The 22,274-nt window shown below is 51.7% G+C and overlaps 6 protein-coding genes across 6 annotated transcripts; 3 read left to right on the top strand and 3 right to left on the bottom strand.

The window, feature by feature from the left end:
• Positions 1 to 448: 448 nt before the first annotated feature.
• Positions 449 to 2,393, top strand: VMA2 (H(+)-transporting V1 sector ATPase subunit B; the record flags this gene model as incomplete). The annotated part of the gene is made up of 8 exons (XM_041686265.1): positions 449 to 547; positions 634 to 718; positions 784 to 803; positions 884 to 919; positions 970 to 1,131; positions 1,180 to 1,496; positions 1,543 to 1,817; positions 1,864 to 2,393. The coding sequence occupies 8 exons, from the start codon at positions 449 to 451 to the stop codon at positions 2,391 to 2,393; spliced, it is 1,524 nt and encodes a 507-aa protein (XP_041540267.1).
• A 222-nt stretch (positions 2,394 to 2,615) lies between these two features.
• AKAW2_21440S (putative aminotransferase family protein (LolT)) lies at positions 2,616 to 4,045 on the bottom strand (the record flags this gene model as incomplete). The annotated part of the gene is made up of 3 exons (XM_041686264.1): positions 2,616 to 3,225; positions 3,314 to 3,911; positions 3,967 to 4,045. 3 exons carry the CDS (start codon positions 4,043 to 4,045, stop codon positions 2,616 to 2,618), a joined length of 1,287 nt encoding a protein of 428 aa, XP_041540266.1.
• Positions 4,046 to 4,407: 362 nt separating this feature from the next.
• AKAW2_21439S (uncharacterized protein) lies at positions 4,408 to 9,318 on the bottom strand (the record flags this gene model as incomplete). The annotated part of the gene is made up of 4 exons (XM_041686263.1): positions 4,408 to 4,706; positions 4,755 to 8,568; positions 8,661 to 9,093; positions 9,221 to 9,318. 4 exons carry the CDS (start codon positions 9,316 to 9,318, stop codon positions 4,408 to 4,410), a joined length of 4,644 nt encoding a protein of 1,547 aa, XP_041540265.1.
• A 3,156-nt stretch (positions 9,319 to 12,474) lies between these two features.
• AKAW2_21438A (putative alcohol dehydrogenase) lies at positions 12,475 to 13,642 on the top strand (the record flags this gene model as incomplete). The annotated part of the gene is made up of 2 exons (XM_041686262.1): positions 12,475 to 13,284; positions 13,346 to 13,642. 2 exons carry the CDS (start codon positions 12,475 to 12,477, stop codon positions 13,640 to 13,642), a joined length of 1,107 nt encoding a protein of 368 aa, XP_041540264.1.
• A 299-nt stretch (positions 13,643 to 13,941) lies between these two features.
• On the top strand, positions 13,942 to 14,730 carry AKAW2_21437A (uncharacterized protein; the record flags this gene model as incomplete). The annotated part of the gene is made up of 3 exons (XM_041686261.1): positions 13,942 to 14,061; positions 14,144 to 14,515; positions 14,569 to 14,730. The coding sequence occupies 3 exons, from the start codon at positions 13,942 to 13,944 to the stop codon at positions 14,728 to 14,730; spliced, it is 654 nt and encodes a 217-aa protein (XP_041540263.1).
• Positions 14,731 to 19,653: 4,923 nt separating this feature from the next.
• On the bottom strand, positions 19,654 to 20,118 carry AKAW2_21436S (uncharacterized protein; the record flags this gene model as incomplete). Its single annotated transcript, XM_041686260.1, has 1 exon — positions 19,654 to 20,118. One exon carries the CDS (start codon positions 20,116 to 20,118, stop codon positions 19,654 to 19,656), a length of 465 nt encoding a protein of 154 aa, XP_041540262.1.
• Positions 20,119 to 22,274: the final 2,156 nt, after the last annotated feature.

The following is a 22,274-nucleotide window of genomic DNA, read 5'->3' as shown; positions in this document are numbered from 1 at the left end:
ATGATCGAACTGTCTGATACTTCGAATATGAAGGAGAAAGGAGCAAAGTCATTTTTATATGGAGTTGATCTCTAGCTGTCCAGCTCGGTGGGTCCATACCAGGTCAGTCAAAGCGTATAGCATTATGAGTATAGCGGTAATAACATATCTCCATACTTATACCAGAATTAATCACTCTATAGATTTATAGTGTAGTAAGAACCCTCTGCATCAGGGTTGATGATGCTTTTGTATTTAGCTCGGCAGGAGGTAAACTACTACTCTAGTGTAGCATCACGTGGCTGGTCACCGCCCGTGCGGCGGCGTGGAGCAGCCAAAGCATACGTCGACACTCGGCCTCGACTAAGGAGCTGCTGTTGCTGCTGTCTCTCCCCTCAACTTCCCTCCCCCGTCTTTCGGTCTCCTTCTGTGCGCACCTGCTGCTTCTGCTGCTGCTGCATCTTTCACCATGGCCGACTTTGTTGATCCCAGGATGACGAGCGTCAAGCCTCGCATCCGTTACAACACCATCGGAGGTATCAACGGCCCACTGGTCGTTCTTGATAACGTACGTCAACTTGCATGGTTGCGCCGCTGCTCCCAACAACGGATCAGCCTATATACAGATAGCCAGCTTACATAAATACTTCACAGGTCAAATTCCCCCGTTACAATGAAATCGTGTCCCTCACTCTCCCCGATGGAACCGAGCGGTCGGGTCAGGTCCTCGAAGCTCGCGGTATGTCCAGCATCGCATGCGACAGCGGTTACGCTCAGATAGCTAATATGATATTCCTGGTACAGGAAACAGGGCGGTCGTTCAGGTACGAAACATGTAGCAGCTGTGGTGTGCTAGTGATATGGCTTATCATGCGGAGCATTAACGGGATGCGATCATAACTAGGTCTTTGAAGGAACTCCGGGTATCGATGTCAAGAGGGTATTGATCCAGAACTCTACCACTTATGGATCGGCAGCTGACCTTGCCAGACGAAAGTTGAGTTCACCGGTCACAGCTTGAAGCTGGGTGTGTCCGAAGACATGCTGGGTCGTGTCTTCGACGGTTCCGGTCGCGCAATCGACAAGGGTCCCAAGGTCCTGGCGGAGGATTACCTGGATATTAACGGTCAACCTATCAACCCCTACTCTCGTGTATGTATATGGTGACTGCGCTGGATGCGGCTGTGCTGATAAGATCAGGTGTACCCTGAGGAGATGATCTCCACCGGTATCTCTGCCATCGATACCATGAACTCCATTGCTCGTGGACAGAAGATCCCCATCTTCTCTGCTGCCGGTCTCCCTCACAACGAAATCGCCGCTCAGATCTGTCGTCAGGCTGGTCTGGTGAAGCGCCCTACCAAGGACGTCCACGACGGACACGAAGAGAACTTCTCCATCGTCTTCGCTGCCATGGGTGTGAACATGGAAACGGCCCGTTTCTTCACTCGCGACTTTGAGGAGAACGGCAGTATGGAGCGTGTCACGCTGTTCCTGAACTTGGCCAACGACCCTACGTATGTGCTACGCCTTTTGGATAGACGCAATCACTGACTTTGCCAGGATCGAACGTATCATTACCCCCCGTCTTGCCTTGACGACCGCCGAGTACTACGCCTACCAGCTGGAGAAGCACGTCCTGGTCATCATGACTGATCTGTCCGCCTACTGTGACGCTCTTCGTGAGGTCTCGGCTGCCCGTGAAGAAGTGCCGGGTCGTCGTGGTTACCCCGGTTACATGTACACTGACTTGTCGACCATTTACGAGCGTGCTGGACGTGTGGAGGGCCGTAACGGATCTATCACCCAGATTCCCATTCTGACCATGCCCAACGATGGTATGACATCTTCCTAGAGGGTTGGTTCGTGAGCTAACAAGGATAGATATCACTCACCCCATTCCCGATCTCACGGGTTACATTACGGAGGGACAGATCTTCATCGACCGTCAGCTGCACAACAAGGGTGTCTACCCCCCGATTAACGTGCTTCCTTCCCTGTCTCGTCTGATGAAGTCTGCCATTGGTACTGGACGTACTCGTAAGGATCACTCTGAAGTGTCCAACCAGCTGTACGCCAAGTACGCCATTGGACGTGATGCCGCCGCCATGAAAGCTGTCGTTGGTGAGGAGGCTCTGTCTTCCGAGGACAAGCTGTCCCTGGAGTTCCTCGACAAGTTCGAGCGCACCTTCATCAGCCAGTCGCCGTACGAGTCGCGCAGCATCTTCGAGTCGCTGGACATCGCCTGGAACCTGCTGCGCATCTACCCCAAGGATCTGCTCAACCGTATCCCCAAGCGGGTGCTGGACGAGTTCTATGCGCGGTCGGCGCGCAAGATTGCCAACAAGGACACCCGGGACAATACTGTTTCGGAGCAGACCCAGGGCGAGACGGCCGATCTGATCGAGACATAAGCTGTAGATGCCGTGTATTTGGGTTTAGTCATGTTCAACCGAGTGAGCCAGCAACTTATTTCCTGTGGTTATTGCCAGATGCATATACAGTCCGTAGTTGTATATCTATAAATCTTCTCTTATTCTGACATTATAAGCATAATTCAACCAACCATTTACGTAGTAGTCTAAATACCTACTTTGTCTGAAGAGCTTCTTTCCCCACCCTCCCACACAACTCCTTCAACACACCCCCCAACCACTGAAAATAATCTTATCCAAATACACCTGCGCCGACAACCTCGTCCACAACCACCCATTATACTCAAACACCGGGACAAACGTGTTATACTCATCCAGGAGCGTATTCTGAAACCACAGCGTCACCTCTCCCACCTCTTTCTTCTTGACCACCGTACACCCTCCCTCCTCCCCATCACCATCCCCATCACCATCACCACCAACCCTAACCAACAACCTCACATTCGTCATCGCACACCTCGTCAACAACCCCTCCTCATCCCTCAACACCTCCGTCCCCAACATCCCCGCCACAAGGTCCGCCGCCTCATTCGCCAACCTCTCCAAATACCCATAGATGGCCATCTCCCCACCACACACCTCGTCCCGGAACTTCAACGCCTCCGGCACACACAAATACGGCGTATCATCATTCGTCGCCGTCTGCTGAAACAAATACCTGAACGCATCCGCAGTAGTGCCATTCACGCGCGCCTCCTCCGCCGCAGACGGGGAAATATACCCCCAGGAGGTCGGGGATGTCGTGCGCATGAGATGTTGGTGTTGCGGCGCGACGTAGAGCACTGCGCAGCCGCGGGGGATGTAGAGCCATCTATACACATACCAAATACACATATCAGTACCACATATACACCCCCCAAAGGGGTAGTAAAAGGGAAGGGAAAGGGTGTATGTAATACTTATGCAAATTACTCGTGAAAAAGTCCACGCCCAGAGATCCCAAATCCACCTCTAGCATGCCCACTCCATGCGCACCATCAACCACACTCAACACGCCCAACTCTTTACACTCCCTGACCAGTGCCTCGAACGGGAACCGCACCGCTGGAACACTAACCACCATATCAAACACCGCTGCCTTGACCCTCATTCCATTTCCCTCATTCCTAACCCGATCCACTACATCCCTAAACCTCCGCACAATCTCCTCATGAGAAATGGGGAGGGTATACTCGACCTTCCTCAACTGCACACCGGTACGTTCCTGCAGCGCGAGCAAGCCGTACTCGATCGCGCCGTAGATGGTGTCGAAGTAGATGATGACATCATCGGAGGTGAAGGGGATGTTGTGCAGGACGGTGTTGACTCCCGTCGTGGCGTTCTTGACGAAGGCGAGGGAGGTGGAGGGGGCGTTGAGGAGGGTGGAGAGGAGGTTGAGCGAGTGTTGGGTTTGGGATGGGCAGAGGCGGCGGATGAAGAGGTCGGGGTGGGATTCGGCGGTGGTTTGGTGGGCGCGGAGGGTGGATTGGATGGTGAGGGGGTAGGTGCCGAAGGATCCTGTGTATTTTATTGTTAGTAGTTATGTTGGTGGGGATGGGGGGATGGGACTTGCCGTGGTTGAGGTTCTTCCAGTTGGGGTCGAGGCAGAAGTGTTGGCGCATGGGGGCACCGTAGGGGATGGGGGTGGTCATGGTGATGATAGTATGAAAAGTAATTGATGGTGTAGATAGAGAGGGGAGGGAATTGAGAAGTGAGAATACTGGACAAGGTCGGGGGATAGGATAAGCACTATTTAAAGAGGAGTATGTTACCCCTCATGAGTCACAATAACTATCAAGTAAGTCAATAGTTATAATTAGAATCATACTTCAGTTATAACCTTAATCTACGTCCCTCCGATAAGGGATAATGCAACAGATAAGTTAAATCTGACTCGGCCAGAAACGCTGTTATGCTACATCATCGATTTGACATACACAATAGCCAATGCGCGGCTCCGCTTCTAAATCCAAACATCTCAATCATCTCATCTCCGTAATCATCCTGCAGTGCATCACCGCTTGCCCTTCTTGCGGGGCGCAACCACCTTGAACGCTGCGTTTCCATTGTCCTCCTCGCGATTCGCGTTCGAAGATCCCTTCTTGGCCACTTCGCTCCATCCGCCCGCGTTCTTCTCCGCAAAGGCACTAGCCGACACAGGGTCCACGATGCCCTTGTCGGCCAGCTTACGCCGCCGGATGAACTCCTCGGCGAACCGTCGGCCGTCCAGCGTCTGCGAGTTGGCGTACACAGAGTCCGAGATGATCTCCGCCTCCGCAGGCAGGAATAGCAACTGCTGTACAAAATCGTCCACTATATCACATTAGCTATGATCAAACTCTACCATATGCTGCGACTTACCATTGATGTTGCTGTTCAGCCCCTTGCCCAAAGCAAGCTTGGCCCACTTGGTGAACTCCTCCACGGCGCGGTTAGGGTTGGCCGGAGGCGTAGCGACAGCAACCGTCCGGGGAGTCGCGACAGTCGCCGGCTTAGGCTTCACGGGAGAAACTGCCACCGGAGTTGCGCTGCTGGTCGAGCGAGGCCCGGCGGGAGCAGCCGGCGGGGGCTTGGGCTTGCCGCCCGCTCCAACAGTCGTCCAGGCACCCGAAGTGCTGGCGCTGGCAGGGACCGGAGACGCCGCTGGAGCCTTGCTGGCAAGATCCGCATAGCGCTTTCCGGTCGAAGACGGAGCAGTCGGTGGGCTGGCAGCCGCACTCTGAGCAGCAGCGGCGGCAGCGGCCAGACGCTGCTTACGGGCCTCCTCTTCCTTCTGGATCTGGGCAAGAGTCTTCTTAGCGGCGCCAGAAGGAGCGGCCTGACCCTTGTTGTTCCAAACTGAGCCTGAAGATGTAGGTGTAGCAGGAGAACCAGCGCTAGCCCAGTTGGCCGTCGACGGGAGGCCAGGGGCCTGGGCCTGGACTTGGCTGAGACGCTCCTGCTCGGCCAGCAGCTGGGCACGGCGTGCAGCAGCCGCCAACTCTTCCTTCTGCGCTGCGCTGCGGGCCTCAGCCTCCTGAATCTCCTTCAGAGAAGGACCCTTGGGCACCTCATTGGCTTCCTTTGCCCAAGGCGCGATCGAAGTGGTCGGCGCCTCCACGGGAGTCTGGGTCTGGGAACGCGAGTTGGCAGCCAGAGACTCAGCAACATTCTGACGGTTGCGCTGAGCAGCCGGAGCCGGGAGTGGCGAGGCAGAGGGCGGCGGAGGGAAGGGCTGGGGCATAGCACTGTCTCCCTTGGTAGTCCAGGCCGCCTCACCCGCATCGGAAGTCTGCTGTTCCTGCTGCTCGCGCTCAAGCTGTTCTTGTTGCTCCAGCTGTTCCTGCTGCTTGCGCTGAGCAGACGCGGCCTTTTGCACCTGCTGCGACAAGGTCAGTGTAGGCTCCTCAGCCTCAGCCACCGGCTCGACCTCCTCCTGCTCAGACGGCTGGGGGACCGTGGCCGGGTGCGTGGGCAGACCCTCGGCAGTCCGGAGGCCCAGCTCACCCTCCTGGGCTCTCAAAGCGTGGAATTGGCGGAGGCGTTCTTCCCGTGCCTGCTGGTCGAAGAGGTTATCACCCTGGGCGCTGTCAAACTGCTCCTGCTCCTGTTGCAAGCGAGCACGGTCCTGGAGCATGCTGGCAACCTGTTGCTGATGAAAGAGACTGTCAGGCTGACGAGCCGCGAAAGAGCCGGGGGTGCCGAAAGCGAAAGGGTCGGGACGGTTCACGTTCAAGCGGTCGAGGAGGGCGGGGAGCTGATCCTGGGGGGTGCCCAGTTCAGTGCCGAGCATCTGGGGACCAATGTTAGGCAGCGGGTTGGCTCTCACCGGTCCTGCAGCGTCGAAGAAGCCTGCGACAGACTGGGGTTGCTGCATCGGGGCTTGAATGGGAGAGGGCTGGAAGCCGACTGGCGAGGCGATGCTGCCAAAACTGGGCTGGCTGTGGAGGCTGTGGGCACTGGAGTGATGCTGCAGCTGGTGCGGGTGCATCGTGTGGGGGACACCCTGAAACTGCATTTGCTTCATCAGCGCTTGCTGCTGAGCGAGGTGTTCCTTCTGACGTGCCATCAAATACTGCTCCTCCTGCTTCCGGCGTTCCAACGCATTCTGCTGCTCCGCGGTCAAAGTGGTACCAAAGCTGGGGAAACTGCCGGGGAACGGAGGCTGAGCCGTGCCGGTAGTGTTCCCAGTCCAGGGACCGGGGCTGGGGTCGGGACCGTGGGGAATGCCGATCTGAGGCACCAGGAAGGGTTCGCGCGAGTTGCCGATGCGTCGCACAAGTTGTGCAAGGGGTTCGAACTCGGGGTCCTCGAGCTTCTTGATCTGCAGGTCAGGACTAAAGAAGCCTGCCTTGAACCAGTCGTGCATCTCCAGTCCAGTCCAAGGACCCTGGATGTTGCCCTGCGGGTCGCGGTAGATCCAACGCATCCGATCCGGCATCACCATGGTCCGCTGTTGGGCAGGAGGCACAGAGCCAGCAGCTCCAGCCTGACCAGGCGTCTGGCTGGTTGGGGGTACATCGGGCGCCATCGACGTAGGAATAGAACCCACCGCAGAGACAGGGGTTTGCGAAGCTGAGGTGGTTGCGGGCTGACTCGTCTGGCCCGGCTTGTCCTGCTGGGCGTCTAATTGTTGCATTAGGACCTGCTCATACTCAGACATGTCGATATTCTTACCGGGTTGGCGAGCGGCCTCCTCCAGAGCGGCCAGATCGGATCGTCCCTGGTCACCTTGCATTTGCTCCTGCATCGCGGCCGGGAACAGAGAACCTAACTTGCTGGAGCGGCCCAGACTGCCCGTGCCAGAGATGCCGGCATGGGGGCTAAACAAACCACCACCGCCCAAAGTCGACAGGCTTGGGGACTGCAAATCACCCATCGTGCCGAAGATAGGATCGCCGAAGCCACCAGCGAAGGCCGAGCGTTCCCGCGTAGGAGTACCCACGGCAGCGCTGGTGGGCCATCCGGCCGGACCACCCAGCGACGACAGACCTCCCAGCCCACCGAGGCTGGAGAAGCTGCGGTTTCCAGCGGCACTAGACGTTTGGCTGCGATCGATTGAAGGCAAGTCGATGCCCGATCCTACCCGTCGGATAGAGCCAAACGCAGACGAGGTATCACGAAGGCCAGTGATGCCGGGATGCGTGGAGTTCTGGATATCGGAACCATCCGTCTCCACGTCATCGTCGCCGCCACCACCACCAACACCACCACTTCGGTCGCCGTGGGGGCTCTGATATGGGTTCGTATTGGTGGGGCTGGTGGGTTCATGTCCCTGCAACAGACTTGGAGTAGGGTTGCGCGAGTTCTCATGGCTCTGCATCAATTCCCGGAATCCAGGGATGCTAGAGGTCATGCCGAAAGCCGAGAATCCCAGCTGGTCCGCAGGTTGAGAAGGAGTGTTGATCTCCTGGGACCCGCCAAGAGCGGCACTTCCGCTGCGAGGCTCCTCCGAGAAGGGGTTCGTCTCGCTGCGGCCAGTACGCGTCTTGACGGGTTCCCCCCAAGGCGACTGAGCACGCTTCTCACCCTCCGTATCACCCAAGCGTTCCAAGCTACTAAGGGACGACTTCTCTTTGATAGAGGCCGAAATGTCCTCAGAGCTATCCTTCGAAAACAGCCCCTTCAAACGGCTCTCTCCGCGGAGACTACCAAACCCAGCCTTCTTTTCGGTTGTCGGGGTAGTCGCCGTGCCCAGAGAAAACGCACCAAACGCTCCCATGGGTGAAAAGTTGGCACTTTGCGACGCAGATCCCCAAGGTGAATTCGAAGCGCCCGGTGCCGCGCTCAAAGGATTGGTCGAACTCCGCTTCAGAGAACCGAATGGAGAGGCAGTCTCGGCGTTTGCGTCTCGGGCGACGTTTTCCTTCTCCTTCTCCTCCCATCGGGCGGCGGAAGAGGTATCTCGGAAATCGGTCTTGCGGCGCAAAAGGGAGGGGGGCGGGGTGGAGGTGTTCGGTTCGTCACGGAAAAAGCGAGAGCCGCTGGTGGTGGGAGACATGGGATTCCCGGTTGAGTCGCCCGTCTCCCGGCGTCTGGGGCCGGGGCGCCCAGCACTGGGGGATGCGGTGTTGTAATTATTCATATGGCCTTGGGAGATAGACAGCTTGCGTCCACCAGTACCGGCGCCAGCGTTCTCCTTCGAAGCGTTCGTCGGTGGCGGCTTAAGGGGGGAGTTGACGGAGAGAGTAAATAACTGCGCTCCTTCAGCACGGCTCCCGGAAAAAAATTTTAAAAGCAGAAACACGCTCAAGCAGCAAGCAAGGCGGGGTAAGCAAAGAGACAAACCTCTTTCTCATCGTCCGTCATATCTACCAGGCCCAACGGCTCGACCTGGCCCCCATGATCCCAGCACACTTCTGGGCCGGAGGGGTTATCCTTCGAATCTTCCCGTTTCCCCCAAGCGCCGTTGACAGGTGACGTCTCGTGGGGATTCCAGTCAGCTACGAAGTAATCTGCAACATTCTTCCCCAGTACGCCCGACTCTCGTTGGGTTTTGTAGAGACTAAGTAGCTGATCCTTTGAATAACGCGTGTCGGTAGCTGCTCCGTTGCGGAGTGCGCTGGACTGGTAGGTCGAGGACATATGCGGAGGAGTGTAGGTGCCCACGGTGGGAGTGGTAGCCGACGTGGGTTGGCTGGCATCCCGGTTATGAGAAGGGTTTGTCGCAACGGACGGACGGCGGAAAGTCTGTGTTGCTCCATTCATGCGAGTTCGAGACCTGCATGTCCCCGGTTGAGGATGAGTTGTCAGTTCAACTCCGCCACGCAAAACCGCCGGGAGGGACTAGGACGGCGGCCAAAGCAGCGGGTAGACCGCATAGAACCAGTTAAAAGAGCATTGCGTACCATTCTCCACCGGCAGAGCCATCCCCTCTCCTGTTCGAGGAGTCGTGGGTGTTGCCAGCGGCGGCCGAGGCAAAACTAGACGGAAGTGGCGTGGGCATTATGAAGGTCGGTAGCTGGGCGACGGACGATAAGAATGCCGGTCCAGTTGGGAAAAAGAGAGAAGTTCGGGGAGACGAGAATCTAGAAGAAAGGTTCAAGTTAAAACCGTGGATTGTGAAAACAACAAGGAGCGATGCGAACGTTTTTTCTGGGGGGAAGATGTGGAAGGGTGGGTTGGAGACAAGCAGCAGTCCGTAGAGCTGGTGAGGAGAACGGATCAGCGAGGGGGAGAGAGGCAGACAGCAAGGTGGAGGAGGACAGTAAGACGATTGGGGGGGAAGCAAAAGAACACACCTTTGTGTCTTTGGGATAGAGATCTGGAAAGAAGCCGGGGGCGGATTGAGAGTCGAGGTCGAAAACAAGAACGCTAGACGATCCAGAGTCGAGATCAGAAGATCGAAAGGATCGAGAGTTCCTGGCAGGTCAAGAAAAATGAAGAGGCTTGCGGCGAATTAGCTGGTGGCCGTGGAATTACCACCGTACGGGTCGTGACGGTCGTGACGAAGTGACTGTTTTCGTTGTTTTTTCTGTGTTTTTCACTTCGTTTTCGCGCTTTTGGTCGTACCGCCAGATCGCCTTGTGCGACCGCAATTGGTTTATTATTATTATTACCTCAGCCCACACTGGTTGTGAAACTGCCGCACAAATTGGTGGTCTGGTTTCTGTTTCTTTTTCTTTCTTCGCTGGACAGCTTCCAGGGAAGGTCGGGTATAGATAGATAGCTCATCCTCAGCCTTACATGTGGTGCAAGCTGCCCATCGCAATTAATTTCAGTCTACAGGTGACAGGTCAGATTTGACCCGACTATCTCCAGTCTATCCCAAGATTCCCCCAAACCTGGAGTTTGATGGTTGCATTTCCGGGACAGTGCGTGGCCATAACATCCCCAGACAAACCTACGATCGGTTACTGCCACGCCGACACCGTCACTGGTGGTTTGGCCGCAAACGCTTCGGTTTCTCTCGACGTGTCGCTTCAACTCAACGTCAGAGAAATTCCACTGGGATGGAGAGGAAGCTCTCCCCCGGGTATTTTTAGAATGTCAAAGAAATTTTTGAGGGTCGGGCTATTTACATAGTATTGTGGTTAGCCAGCTTCCAACTCCCTGCTTTCTACTTTTCCATTGTATATACTATGCAAAGCTAGTAGGCAGGTAATTCAGCACTGCATAATGTAAGGCATCATCAATGAATTGTGTGGGAGAGAAGTCAGTGTCGTCACTCTGAAGAACAACCTTCCATACCAGCCCCATACATACCATACGGCCAACGTACATGCCAGGTACACCCACATACTAAAATAGGTGGCCAGTGACTTGCCAGTGACTTCCATCCGTACCGTACCCCAACCTCCACTCTGCGGCCTGAGGCACGTATCCCATCGCAGCTTTACTTAACAAGCAATCATCAACAGTCAGCACAACACAACATCACAATCCTCGATCTGCAACAATCCGGTTTGCCTGCAGTGCTGGGGATAGACATGTTTACACGGCCATCGGCTTCTCGTACGACCTTTCAGCAAAATCTACATGGATGATGCCTATGGCTTGTTTCTGCCAACGTATCATCCACTGCCAATATACAGGTTATTGACAGCTTGATGCTCAATCATAAAATACCTTCATTAACACCGTTGAGGATGATCACACCAGAAATCATGTGGAGTTGAAGTCGCGCGAGGACATACTGTGTACGGATAGAGCCGCTGTGCATTCCAGACGAACGCGAACAATCTCCCGCAGTTCACCATTCCTCCAAACAGAATGCTGATCTGTCAACTGCCCTTCACGGCACTCTCGCAGATCAACATTATAACGTCCAATGGCAGCGGTTATAATCGCATAATTGCAAACAGAGCCCAATAAGATCGGCGAATCAAAGCCGCACCGCTTCAAGAACCATCTAACATGATAGTATAGTACAAGATCGGTGTATTCGTTAGCACCAATCTGCGTCGAGGTCAACAAAGAGGCTTCAGAGGCATCAATATATATTCATGACATAGCTGCTATCGACAGACTTTAACAAGACAGCATCCACTATATTCTACCATAGTACGCCTTGGCAAGATATGCAGTCGCATCTCGCGCTCATCAACGTTTCCACAATCCCAAAGGGGCTGCAATCAATCCAGTTGATATATTTCTGGGAATGAAATCTCATAACAGACTCTCGATCCTCCTCTCCGCTCGGTTTAAAAATCGGGATCCAGCAAGGCAACAGCAGCTCTCAGACAGCAGGCCATCTGCTATACCATCTGTCTTTCATAGCATGTATGTCTCTCCCATTCACCCCTAGAGCCAATCTATGATATGGTCAATGGCTCGGCCCCCTCTCTATCTTGCTTAGAGGAGACACAACAATACATATTACCTTATACTGTAGTCTCAGAATGTACTATAGCCCAACTACCGCATATTCCGGTGATGGTGGATGCCCTTTCAAAGTCAAGCAGTAAAAATAACTACAGGATTATATTACCGGTAAGCTACCAAGCTAGACTTGTTTATAGTAGGAACAGGATCATGGGCATCATCCTAGTTAATAAGGTAGGGGGTGGCAATTCCAACTGGCTTGATTTTAGCTTAAATTCGTGACAAATGTTAATCGTGGTGGTATATTATATTGCCATTCATCATTACTATCTCATTTCGTTCCCCTTGATTACAATTATTGTTGGTATCATGTTGGTAGTATCGGTGTGTTGGTGGCAGATATATATTATAATCAATCAATGTTCAATGCTAGCAGTTCAACCCTCAGCCGAGGCTCAAATATATAGACGTATTCGTACTGTTGAAAATAGGTTTCGAACGTCAATTGCAAGTAACAATTGAGTTGCACTACGCGAGAAACCAACAAAGTTTAACACAAACTTAAGTGTTCCTGTTGAGATTTGTCTGGATAATATCATATGCTGCGTAGATCTTCACCGCAAGCAACAACTTTGTCTCCTCCCTCCCGACGCACATCCTCGGCAACCGATAACGGCCTAAACAGCTCACCTCATCCCCGCACGCCGAACCGAACCGATAAGTGCATGCATGCTCCATCTTTTCCTAGTTTCACTCTACATATATTCAAATTGGAAAATTCCGTTTATATATCTACAGCTCAAATTAACTAGTACGAATCATAAAAATCCACGCCATAATGTCGAAAGCCATCTTCCTCAACCCAGTCGATGGTAAACCCGGAAAGCCGGGTCAAGTCTACTACCCCCTCGCTGTGAAGACCCTTCCCCAGCCTGTACCTCAAGGCCGCGAGGTTTTGGTAAAGCTCACAGCTACATCGCTAAACCACCGCGATGTGTTCCTTCGTCAACACCTCTATCCGGGCGTCACCTTTGACGTTCCCATGGGTGCCGACGGTACAGGAACCGTGATAGCCGCCGGTGAAGGAGTGCGCGATCCGCAACGCTGGATCGGGAAGCGGGTGGTCATCAATCCCGGAGTAGGGTGGAAGGAGTCTCTGGATGGACCGGAAGATCCGAAAGGGTACAGGATCATGGGCGGGACGAAATCGTACAACAAGGGGACGATGCAGGAGTATCTCGCTATCGATGAAGGGGAGCTGGAAGAGGTGCCGGAGCATCTGTCGGATGCAGAGGCGGCGTCGTTTCCGCTTACTGGCTTGACAGCGTGGAGAGCGCTGGTGGTCAAGGCTGGAGAGAGGAATTCGAGCAAAGGAGCTGCAGTCCTGGTGACTGGCATTGGGGGTGGTGTGGCATTGATGGCGCTCAAGCTCGCGGTGGCTAGGGGCGTGGATGTCTATGTGACGAGCTCTAGTGAGGAGAAGATCCGGAAGGCAGTTGAGCTAGGGGCTAAGGGAGGTGTGAATTACAAGCAGGAGAAGTGGGAGCAGAAGTTATTGGAGTTGTTGCCTACAGGGAAAGTGGCTTTCGATGCGATTATTGACGGAGCAGGAGGGGATTCGGTGGACAAGGCTGTCAAGTTGCTTAAGGTGAGCAGACCTCCCCCCTCTCGCTATTTGAGTACGTCTGGACTATATCTGACTGGAATAGCCTGGTGGTGCTCTCTGTGTGTATGGTATGACGGTCGCACCGCAGATGCCGTTCTCCATGAAGGCTGTTCTGAAGAATATTGATGTCCGGGGCTGTACGATGGGCTCGCGCAAGGAGTTCAAGGAGATGGTTGAGTTCATCAAGACGCACAAGATCCATCCAGTCATCTCACGCGTTTTGCAGACTGATCTGGAGGATATCCCTGCGATCGATGGGATTTATGAGGATATGAAGGAAGGGAAGCAATTCGGGAAGCTGGTGATTGAGTTCGGGAAGACCTCTGGAAGCAAACTGTGATGTAGATATCATTGCCAGATGTTAGCTTTCTTCTGTGACAGTACTCATTACGGGGAACGTAATGGACACGATGAAGCGGTACTTGCCAGAGCAGCCTGAATGTGTAGTCGCACCTTCCCTGCGCCAGGTAATCCGTTTGCCTCCATGTCGCAACCCTTCAGAGTTGACTCCAAAACCTCTGGGCTTCATCACCACCACTCCCTAGCTTTCAGGCCACCAGCTCGTTTATCATTTCATATCCAAGGATAGTTGAACCCTCATTGTTTGTTTAGATAGCGCATCATACTCGACTCGGCGAAATGGATGTCGATATTCTCACCCTATATGGACCTGGGATGTCATTTTATCGGTCGCAGATTCAGTTGTCGTCTTCGAAAGAGAATGGTATAGTAGGAAAGGCGAAATTGTCCTCACTATCGGTGTGTCAGCTCCAGGGCATTCAACAAACAGGCAACAGGGTATACAATGTGTCTGCAGGCATCAATGCTAATGTGTACCCAGAGATACTCCTCAGCTCTTGAGTCGCTGAAGGTCAGCAATCAGAACCTGGACCATAAAATGAGCACGCTACGCTCCAATGTATTCCGACTCAAAACCGATTTGTCGAAGCTCCAGCGCCACGTTAGGGCGTTTCATAATGAGCTCTTGACCACATGGCAGGCTGACACGCTTACCCGGCTGGTTGAAGTTGTCTACGAGCGACAAAATTGGAAGTTACCAGGAGGGGTCGCTGTCGGTGATCACATCCACTTGAGCCGCGAGAGACAGTCACGCATCTTGGCCACTGCTGCGAGGAGGATCAGAAAGCCGATACTGAGAAAGAATTTTGGGCTCTCGGTGCAGTACTACTCGGCTCTACAGAGATACGACGAGGTGAGTGGACAACCCGTCAGGATTGAGCAGAGACCCAGCTCTGATGTCAGCAGATTGTCCACCTGCGCAGTACGAACGCTTTTCGGACGGAATGCACATTTGCTCGAAGACTAGTCTCAGAAAAGGAGAATCACTGGGGCATGTATCGATTTTGGGGGGCACTGTTTCCTCTCTGCTATAGTCGGTCTGTGGAGGAGAGCGCCGAAATATTCTGATATTATTCCCGTGGGCGAACGAAAGATATTTCTCATTTCAGGGACTGTTCTGCTTTCTGGTAGTCATCTCCGAATAGATAGCACTGAATAAAAGCTCGGTCAAGTCCCACAGGCTTGCAGCAGCCGTGGCGGGTTGAGTGAGACATGCTACCAAAACCGGGATGACCATCTGGTGTTGCTACCGATCCTATTTCTGGCAACGACCCATAAACAATCCAATCATTCCCTGGCTAGTTTTCAAAGCCATTAAATCCGCCGTCCCAGCACGAAAGGCCCGGCTACGACTCTGACTGGCCATGTTTCTGGTATTTTCGACCAGCGGAGAGGACCTGCATAGGCTATGGGTTGGTTGGATAGCGTACGCCGTGCGGGATGCAGGATAGGCTTCGACCATGCAGCGCGAAGTCGGAACTTCCAGGATGAAGTCCACTAGACCGGATGTCACTGCTCAAGCGCCACCCATTGCACGTTGTTAGCTCCCGGATCCGAAGAGACAGGGTTAAGGATGACCCTTCCCAGCCAGTATCTCACCGTTAGGCTGATAAGACACACACACACACACTCACACACCTGCGTCACAATGCATGACCCTGACCTCTCCACTCCATAACGGCCAAGTTGTACGTAGTAGATAGAATGAACGAGTGCTAGACACCTGTGCGCGAGCACAAATCACCGACTGACGTCGAAGAATAGACTGAGATCGGGTATGACCAGAAAGCCCAGCAAACAAAAAACCAACTAGCAAAAAGCGAAAGATGACTGGATCAGCTGACTGATCGAGTCAGTGTCAGGTGGTAAACTAGCGCATTAATGCTGGAATAAGGATTTTCTCTTCTCTTTCCCCCCCGCCCCTCCTTTCCTACAGGATGGGATGATCGGGCCATGCTTCTTATTTTCTCGATTGGACACGGGTGCGGTGCTTCCTTTGGATCTTCCTTTCCCCCATCGATTTCTCCATCTCCATCCTTTCTTTGGTTGGTGATCATCGCTCGCTAGTGAACGTTTTCTTTCCGGTCCGAAAAGGAGAGGTACACGATGGGATAGGGTGGTCAATCTTTGGACATTGCTGTAATCTTCCTCTGGATCCGAGTGAAATCACATCCCAGAAACTTTGTTCAGCTGGTAGTGTAGTGGGGTGGTGAATAGGGGGTCAGAGGATTATTGACTCTTTAGGATGGATGCAGTGCATATGCCCTACTTACTAGTCTGCTACGTAGTAGTAGGGAGGTATGGGTCTATGTGTATGGGTCTTGGTGATCTTAGTCCTAAGGGGGGGATACGTTGGAGTATGGATGAACTACTGCAAGATTTACGGACTTGGTATATGTGGGATTTGGATATCCCACTTTTGTAGAGGTGTTCAGCTTGATGGTAAGTTCGTGGTTGAGGAGAGTGAGTGCATTTACCGAATGGATAGCCCATGTCTCACTAAATAGCCTGAGTATTAAAGGCTATATACGATAGAGGCTGCGCTATGGGGGTGAGAATAGCCGCCACTAACTACTACCACTAAAGCATAACGTGGGAATCTAGGGATGTTCAACGAATTATCTATGGTCTGGATCGTGTTGTAGGGCATAGCCCAGAAATAATGAGATCTCTGATCTGGAAGTATGACACTACTAAGTACATAGTAATATCGCTGTACTAGCAATCTGACTAGGATATATATATATCCTGAACTTGAACATGGAAATTCGACATAAAAAGTACTAGTACTACTTACTAAAGTACTAATAGTATCAACATGTTTACCCTAAGCGTAGTACACACCCACGAGGCAGTCAATCTACCTATCCAAACCTTACTCCCACCACCTAAAACCCAAACCTGTCAACTGGCTACCATCTCGCCCGTGCACTGCATCCGTCCCGCGGCGACTGAGCCTCGTGTGACACAGACAGACAGCCACAACCACAACCACAACCACAGACATACTTTGCAAAGCGACTAGTAAAGCAGCCCTGTCGGCACATCCTCTAGAGAAAGGTGATGCCGTAGTCCAGTGTGCATGCACGAACAAATCCCGGATACTCCGTACCCCATCCCATCTCATAACATAATAGTAACTCCGAATAACGGAGTGAGTATGGAGGAGTAAGTGGCGCAGATGTTTCAAGCTGAGGCATACGCCACTTTTTCTCTCTTCAATTAGCACATAGATACCATCTAATGCTAGCTAGTTAGGTGGGTGTTAACTGGTGTAGACTAGTTTAGTACCTTGTTCCAAGGTTTGGTGGTTTGGTGGATTGGTATATACTCTGTATCAGACATAGCTACTACTACCACTACGTACGTACGGAATATATCCATCTACTCCGTAGAAAAACCATGCTATCCACCTACTACCCACTTTGTATTTAGTAAAACATGCACATCACTACTGCTCCTGATAGACATGTAGTAGCCACATGGAAGTCAGCTAGGTACTGGGTATGTACGGATAACGCCGTTGACGCTCTGTCCAAGTAAAGTAATTGGAGCCCAGTTCCACACTGCTCGTCCCGAGGCTTTGGGTTGCTCTATTCTGGTCTGTTCTCTATGATCAGAAGTAGAACTAGCTCCGGTATTGCCTAGTAGGGTAGTATTCATCCATCAGTAGACTACTGGTCTGCTTTTTGCTAAGGGAGCCACTTTTGGGTTGAACTTGTTTCGGACCTATCCCGCATTTCACGAGCCCCTGATTTACTTTTGTGATAGATGGGTGGGATGGATGGGCAAGTGGGATAGAAGGAGGGGGTATTTACTGGTTGGAATTCGGGAGGGACTGTAGCTCGGTAGGGCAGTGCACAGCCACACCGGGGCAACGGCTGTACTTTCTTAATTTAGGGATTTTATGCTTGGATGGGGTTGAGGATAATGATCATAGTAGTATATGGTATTAACGGGAGATCAGAGAAATTGATACATTGGAAATGTGTGGCTAAATTGTTTGTTCGAAGCCAGGATGATGGGACGTGTAATAGTTGGTGATCATCAACATACATATCCGACTAGATGTTTTCACCACCTCTGAATGAATCATATACTGCCATGCAGTACCTACCAAGTAAACCACCATACTATAGTGACTCGTGACTCTCCATACTCCCCCCAATTACCCACAAAAGCCAGCCAGTCTAAGTCATTAGCACAGTAGTTAGTTACTTCGGTACCGACAGACTATAATAGCATATGCTTAAATTAGCATCAGGAACACAAAAAAACCAAATAAGAGCGAGAGTAGGAAAAATGGAACCAAAAGCTAAGCAAGCACAAAGTAAGTGAGAAAAAGTAAAAATAAACATGAGAAAAAAAAATTAAAACTAGTAACTCAGACCGACATCCCAAACCAAACCGAATGAACCAGCCAACTAGAGTAGACCGTGACCTGACTACAGGTGAGACATACTACGGTTTGCAATTAGGGTTCGGGTTGCGGCCTGGATGGGAAATGGATTGACGGGCGGGCTACTGCCACTTAGTTTAGTTTGGTTGTTTCTTGTGTTGTGTTTTGTTGTGGGGGGAGGCGCTTGGGTCGGCATTTCTTTTCTTTTACTTCTCACAATGTATCTATTTAGCTCTTCTTTTTTTCTGGGTTTATTTCTATTTTTTATCCTATATGAGACACAAAGTACCGTACTATTCTATGAGTAGAATGGGTTATCTTGGCTAAATGGGGGAAGGTTTGAGTGCGGCTGGCTGAGGAGAAACAAACGAACAAATAGGCCAGGCCAAGCCTTGCTAACTAACTAAATTACTAGTTGGCAAGTCAAGTAAGGTGACAATTGAACTGACTAGTTAGGAATCATCTAGATGGATAGTTCAGTTAACCTAAGAGACTTTCTGACTTCTTGACTAAGCGGATATGTCTCCTCCGTGCTTGACTGACTTGTCTACATGCTTAGCTAGTGCACGGCTCCATAAACTTGCGGATAAGGAATTAAGACAGGTGAAACTACGGAGTAGTGAGAAAAAAAAAATGAAGTAAGATCAAAATTAGATATATCTTACTTGATCAATACGGTGTACTCCGTAGACACTGGTATTCAGTTTGCTGTGTTTGTCTAGTGTGTAGATAACCATAACCAGCCACCATGATCAACATCCCGCTCATCCCCAACCAAAACGTGCCGATCAAAAGAAATAAAAAAAAAAAAAAAAAAAATAAACCTTCTTACCGTCTATCTGTCCGTCCGCTCCGGGTGGGCCGGACTCTACTTACTTGCTGCGTATGCACGGCGCGTGCAGTTCAAGACCTGTTATTGCATGCAAAATTTGACGTCCCTCGTTCTGTGCTACCTTTCTTCCTGTCTGCTACTCCTAACTTCCCATATGGCGTATCCCGTGCAGCTGGAAATGAGTATGGATAAGGAAAGAAATTATCCGGGTGGTTCTGGTGGGTATGCCAGCATTCAACACAGTACTTGCTGGCGCATTTAATTTCCGATATCAGGGTTTGTGGGATAACCCTAGCATCAATTTGAGGGTTTTTATTCTCTGATTCAAGGGGTAATGGGCGGATGGATGGTTGATAGCCATGTCCAAGTAAGGGTGTAAACTCTCAAATGATGTACCTGGACCAGTCTACGTCAAGTCATGACTTCCGGGTAGATTGATTATCGACACCCAGAAAGACCAAGGTTTAGACTAGACGGGAGGATGCAAGGACGATCCAATCCAAGTCTGTCTCTTGCAGATGAAAATTAAACTCATGCGTCTTTGCTTGGTGCCTCGTGAGAGGGTGGCAGGTTGTGTGTGTGTGTGTGTGTTCCTTCGGGGCTCCGTGCTGGGTCTTGAGATCCTGTGATGACAGTGGTGTGCTGCGTATGGAGCATCCCCCACTAGGCAATTAACAATGACGGCATGCTGGCCGTTAGATTGGCAGCATAACATATAACAGGGATAACTAAGGCGCGACTAGAATCAACTAGAGCACGTTTAATCTGACTGCTGTGAGAAAGCGTAGACTGCCATTTGTCGTGGTGCCGGGTGGGTGCCAAGAGCCGGCCGGGAATTGGACGCCTTCCAGCTATTCATCACTTTAGCTGACACGCCGAGCCGGGGTTGATTGCCCACCGCAATCAAAAGACCCTGAATGCTTAATTGCGGTTCTTGTGCTTCGGCTGCTTGGGGACTGGGGGTGCTGCTAAATGTGACAGATGCACTTGTCTTGGTCACAGTGGTCGATACCACCTTCCTTTCTTTGCTCGAAAGAACGAGCATCATCAACTTGCCCATCGTATGATCGATGATCACCGCAAAGTCGTAGATAGTAGCTGGTCTAAAAAATATTCCATCCCACAGGAGTGACGAAGTTCCGAATCCGAAAATACGGAGGAGATACGACAACCAGTCAACCACGCTTCCTCGGTAGGGAGCAAATTCCCACGCGCTGGGACCCATGGGTCCATCGCTGCTAACCGTTCCACTTCCATCATGCTTCCGGAAGATTCACCTCCTTGTTGACCGGCCGCCGGTTGGTTCCTTGGGTTGAGGTTCGGAGCCGCTAGGATTGACTGGCTCGTACTAGACGGAGTCGATGGGGGAAAGTGGAGCTTCGTAGGATTTCTCCGGTTGACCCCGGTGATGTTCCGGTGGTGGTGGATTTCACCATTGAATGATTTCCGGAGTTCAGGGCTCAATTATGAACCGTGACTGAATAATGATTGTTAATGATAATCCTCAGGCGGAGGATGCCGCCGGTGTACTCTGTAGATACTAGATAGCTGTTGCACTGCCCGAGATTTCCACATTCTTCGCAATTTTGAAACAGATTTTCGGATGTAAAGGTTGACGATCATACTCCTCACACACAGGGAATCCTTTCTTAGCACACATGCGATAATATCTACTCGGCGATTCCTGCTGCCCATCAACGGCACAACTCACTACACCGGCCGAATACCATGCCCACTCAAGGGACGGCTAGCGCGCAGCCGGGGTTTGGCATGGTCAGTGGACTAACAGCCCCAATGGACTGCGGGATTTTCCATACCTTGATCGACTGGGTTAGCCTGAAGTTTGAACGATGAAGGGCACAGAAACTCTGCCATCCTTTCTAGCGATTCTAGGCAGTAGCCAATTTGTTTTGTCCTTTGAGGTTGTGGTCCGTCCGCTGGTTGAAACTTTGGCCGGTCACTCGGTCGGGCGCGGGCGGATTTCCCCGAGCATTGGCCGACCTCTGTCCTAGTGCCCTTTTACCCTCTAGCAAAAGCATTTAGGAATGCCGAGCCTTCCTCCGACGTCTGAGGCAGTTGATACAAAGTACCTACCTACCATTTCGGAAAGCTTCGTAGAATTGCTGGAGTAGATTCGGAGGTCAACGTGCAAGACACTGTAGATTGGCTTGGCTTCGGGTTAATTGAAGAAGGTTTATAGTAACAGATAGCTCATATGCCGGTGTTTGGGATATATTTTTTTTGGTTCATATAGACGTTATGAGATGAGTAGTACTGTTAGTTTGCACTCTCGTTTTCGTTTAACAGTCACAGGGGTACTACTATTGCCTGCCTCACCTCGACCCCATGCAAACGCATGTCAGGTTGAGGGACCAAACCATCCCTCGTGGCAATGAAACCATGGTCCTACAGACCACTTTTTCCTTTTCTTCTCGAACATGAGCTCAAGCAAACCACTTTGGTCGCCCATCCCAATCAGGGACAAGCCATGCGCACTATTGTGGACAAGGACTGCTGATCATCCCTGTTTGTAGCTTAGGGGACGAATCATCTCCATGGGGCTAATCATGCTATCGTTGTAGGGGCCCACAGCTTCCCTTTGGCATATCTGGATAGGAGCCAGTTAATAGTCTCAATGCCTGCTGAGAATCTTTCTCGCCCGCAATTGCAAGGTGACTAAGGTAGGTACGGATACACTAGTTGCTGTAAGATGGCGAGCGCGCGTGCTTCTCAACGTGCTCCGAACGATGATCCGCCAAGTTACTGCCTTTGGGTCGATCTATACGACGAACTTTATTCGGCATCGGTTAATTTCTTGCGATTGAAGCGACTCCTGGATTGAGAGTGATGTCGTCACATCGCATAAGATGAATTATGACGACTAACGGCTGTCCGATAGTATTGTATGTGACGGACAGTGCCAGGTCATTCGTGGTATGTACCTACAGTGACCACTGCTACACGGTACATTTAGAGATAGCACCCGTAGTTGAGCAACCGGCGCAACGCCCAACATCCATGACTCGGAATTCGGAATGACACAATCGACAGTGTCTTCGGAAGTCAATCAGTTCTGGCAGTCGTCCCGAAGCCCTGAAGACCATTGAGAGTATTCACAACAAGTATGATCTAAGTTTGACACCTATTTCTTACCAAACGTGGAGTACGGAGGACCTCCGCAACAAGACCCAGGGAGACTGAGCCACGATGTGCTGTCCACAACAGAACAAGATCGACAACGCTCGGCTTTTTCGATAACATGACCTCATGGAAAACTAGTGCACAGCTTGCCCAGGCTTGTTTCCTCTTGACTCCCGTCGATCTGAGTATAGCGTTGATGACTTGACCACCGTGGAACACCGCCATGACCTCATCTTCGGT

The sequence above is a fragment of the Aspergillus luchuensis genome, chromosome 2 (assembly GCF_016861625.1).
Source record: "Aspergillus luchuensis IFO 4308 DNA, chromosome 2, nearly complete sequence".
NCBI classification, from domain to species: Eukaryota; Fungi; Ascomycota; class Eurotiomycetes; order Eurotiales; family Aspergillaceae; genus Aspergillus; species Aspergillus luchuensis.
The sequence above is the reverse complement of the archived record's forward strand: the minus strand, read 5'-3'. Positions and strand labels throughout refer to the sequence as shown.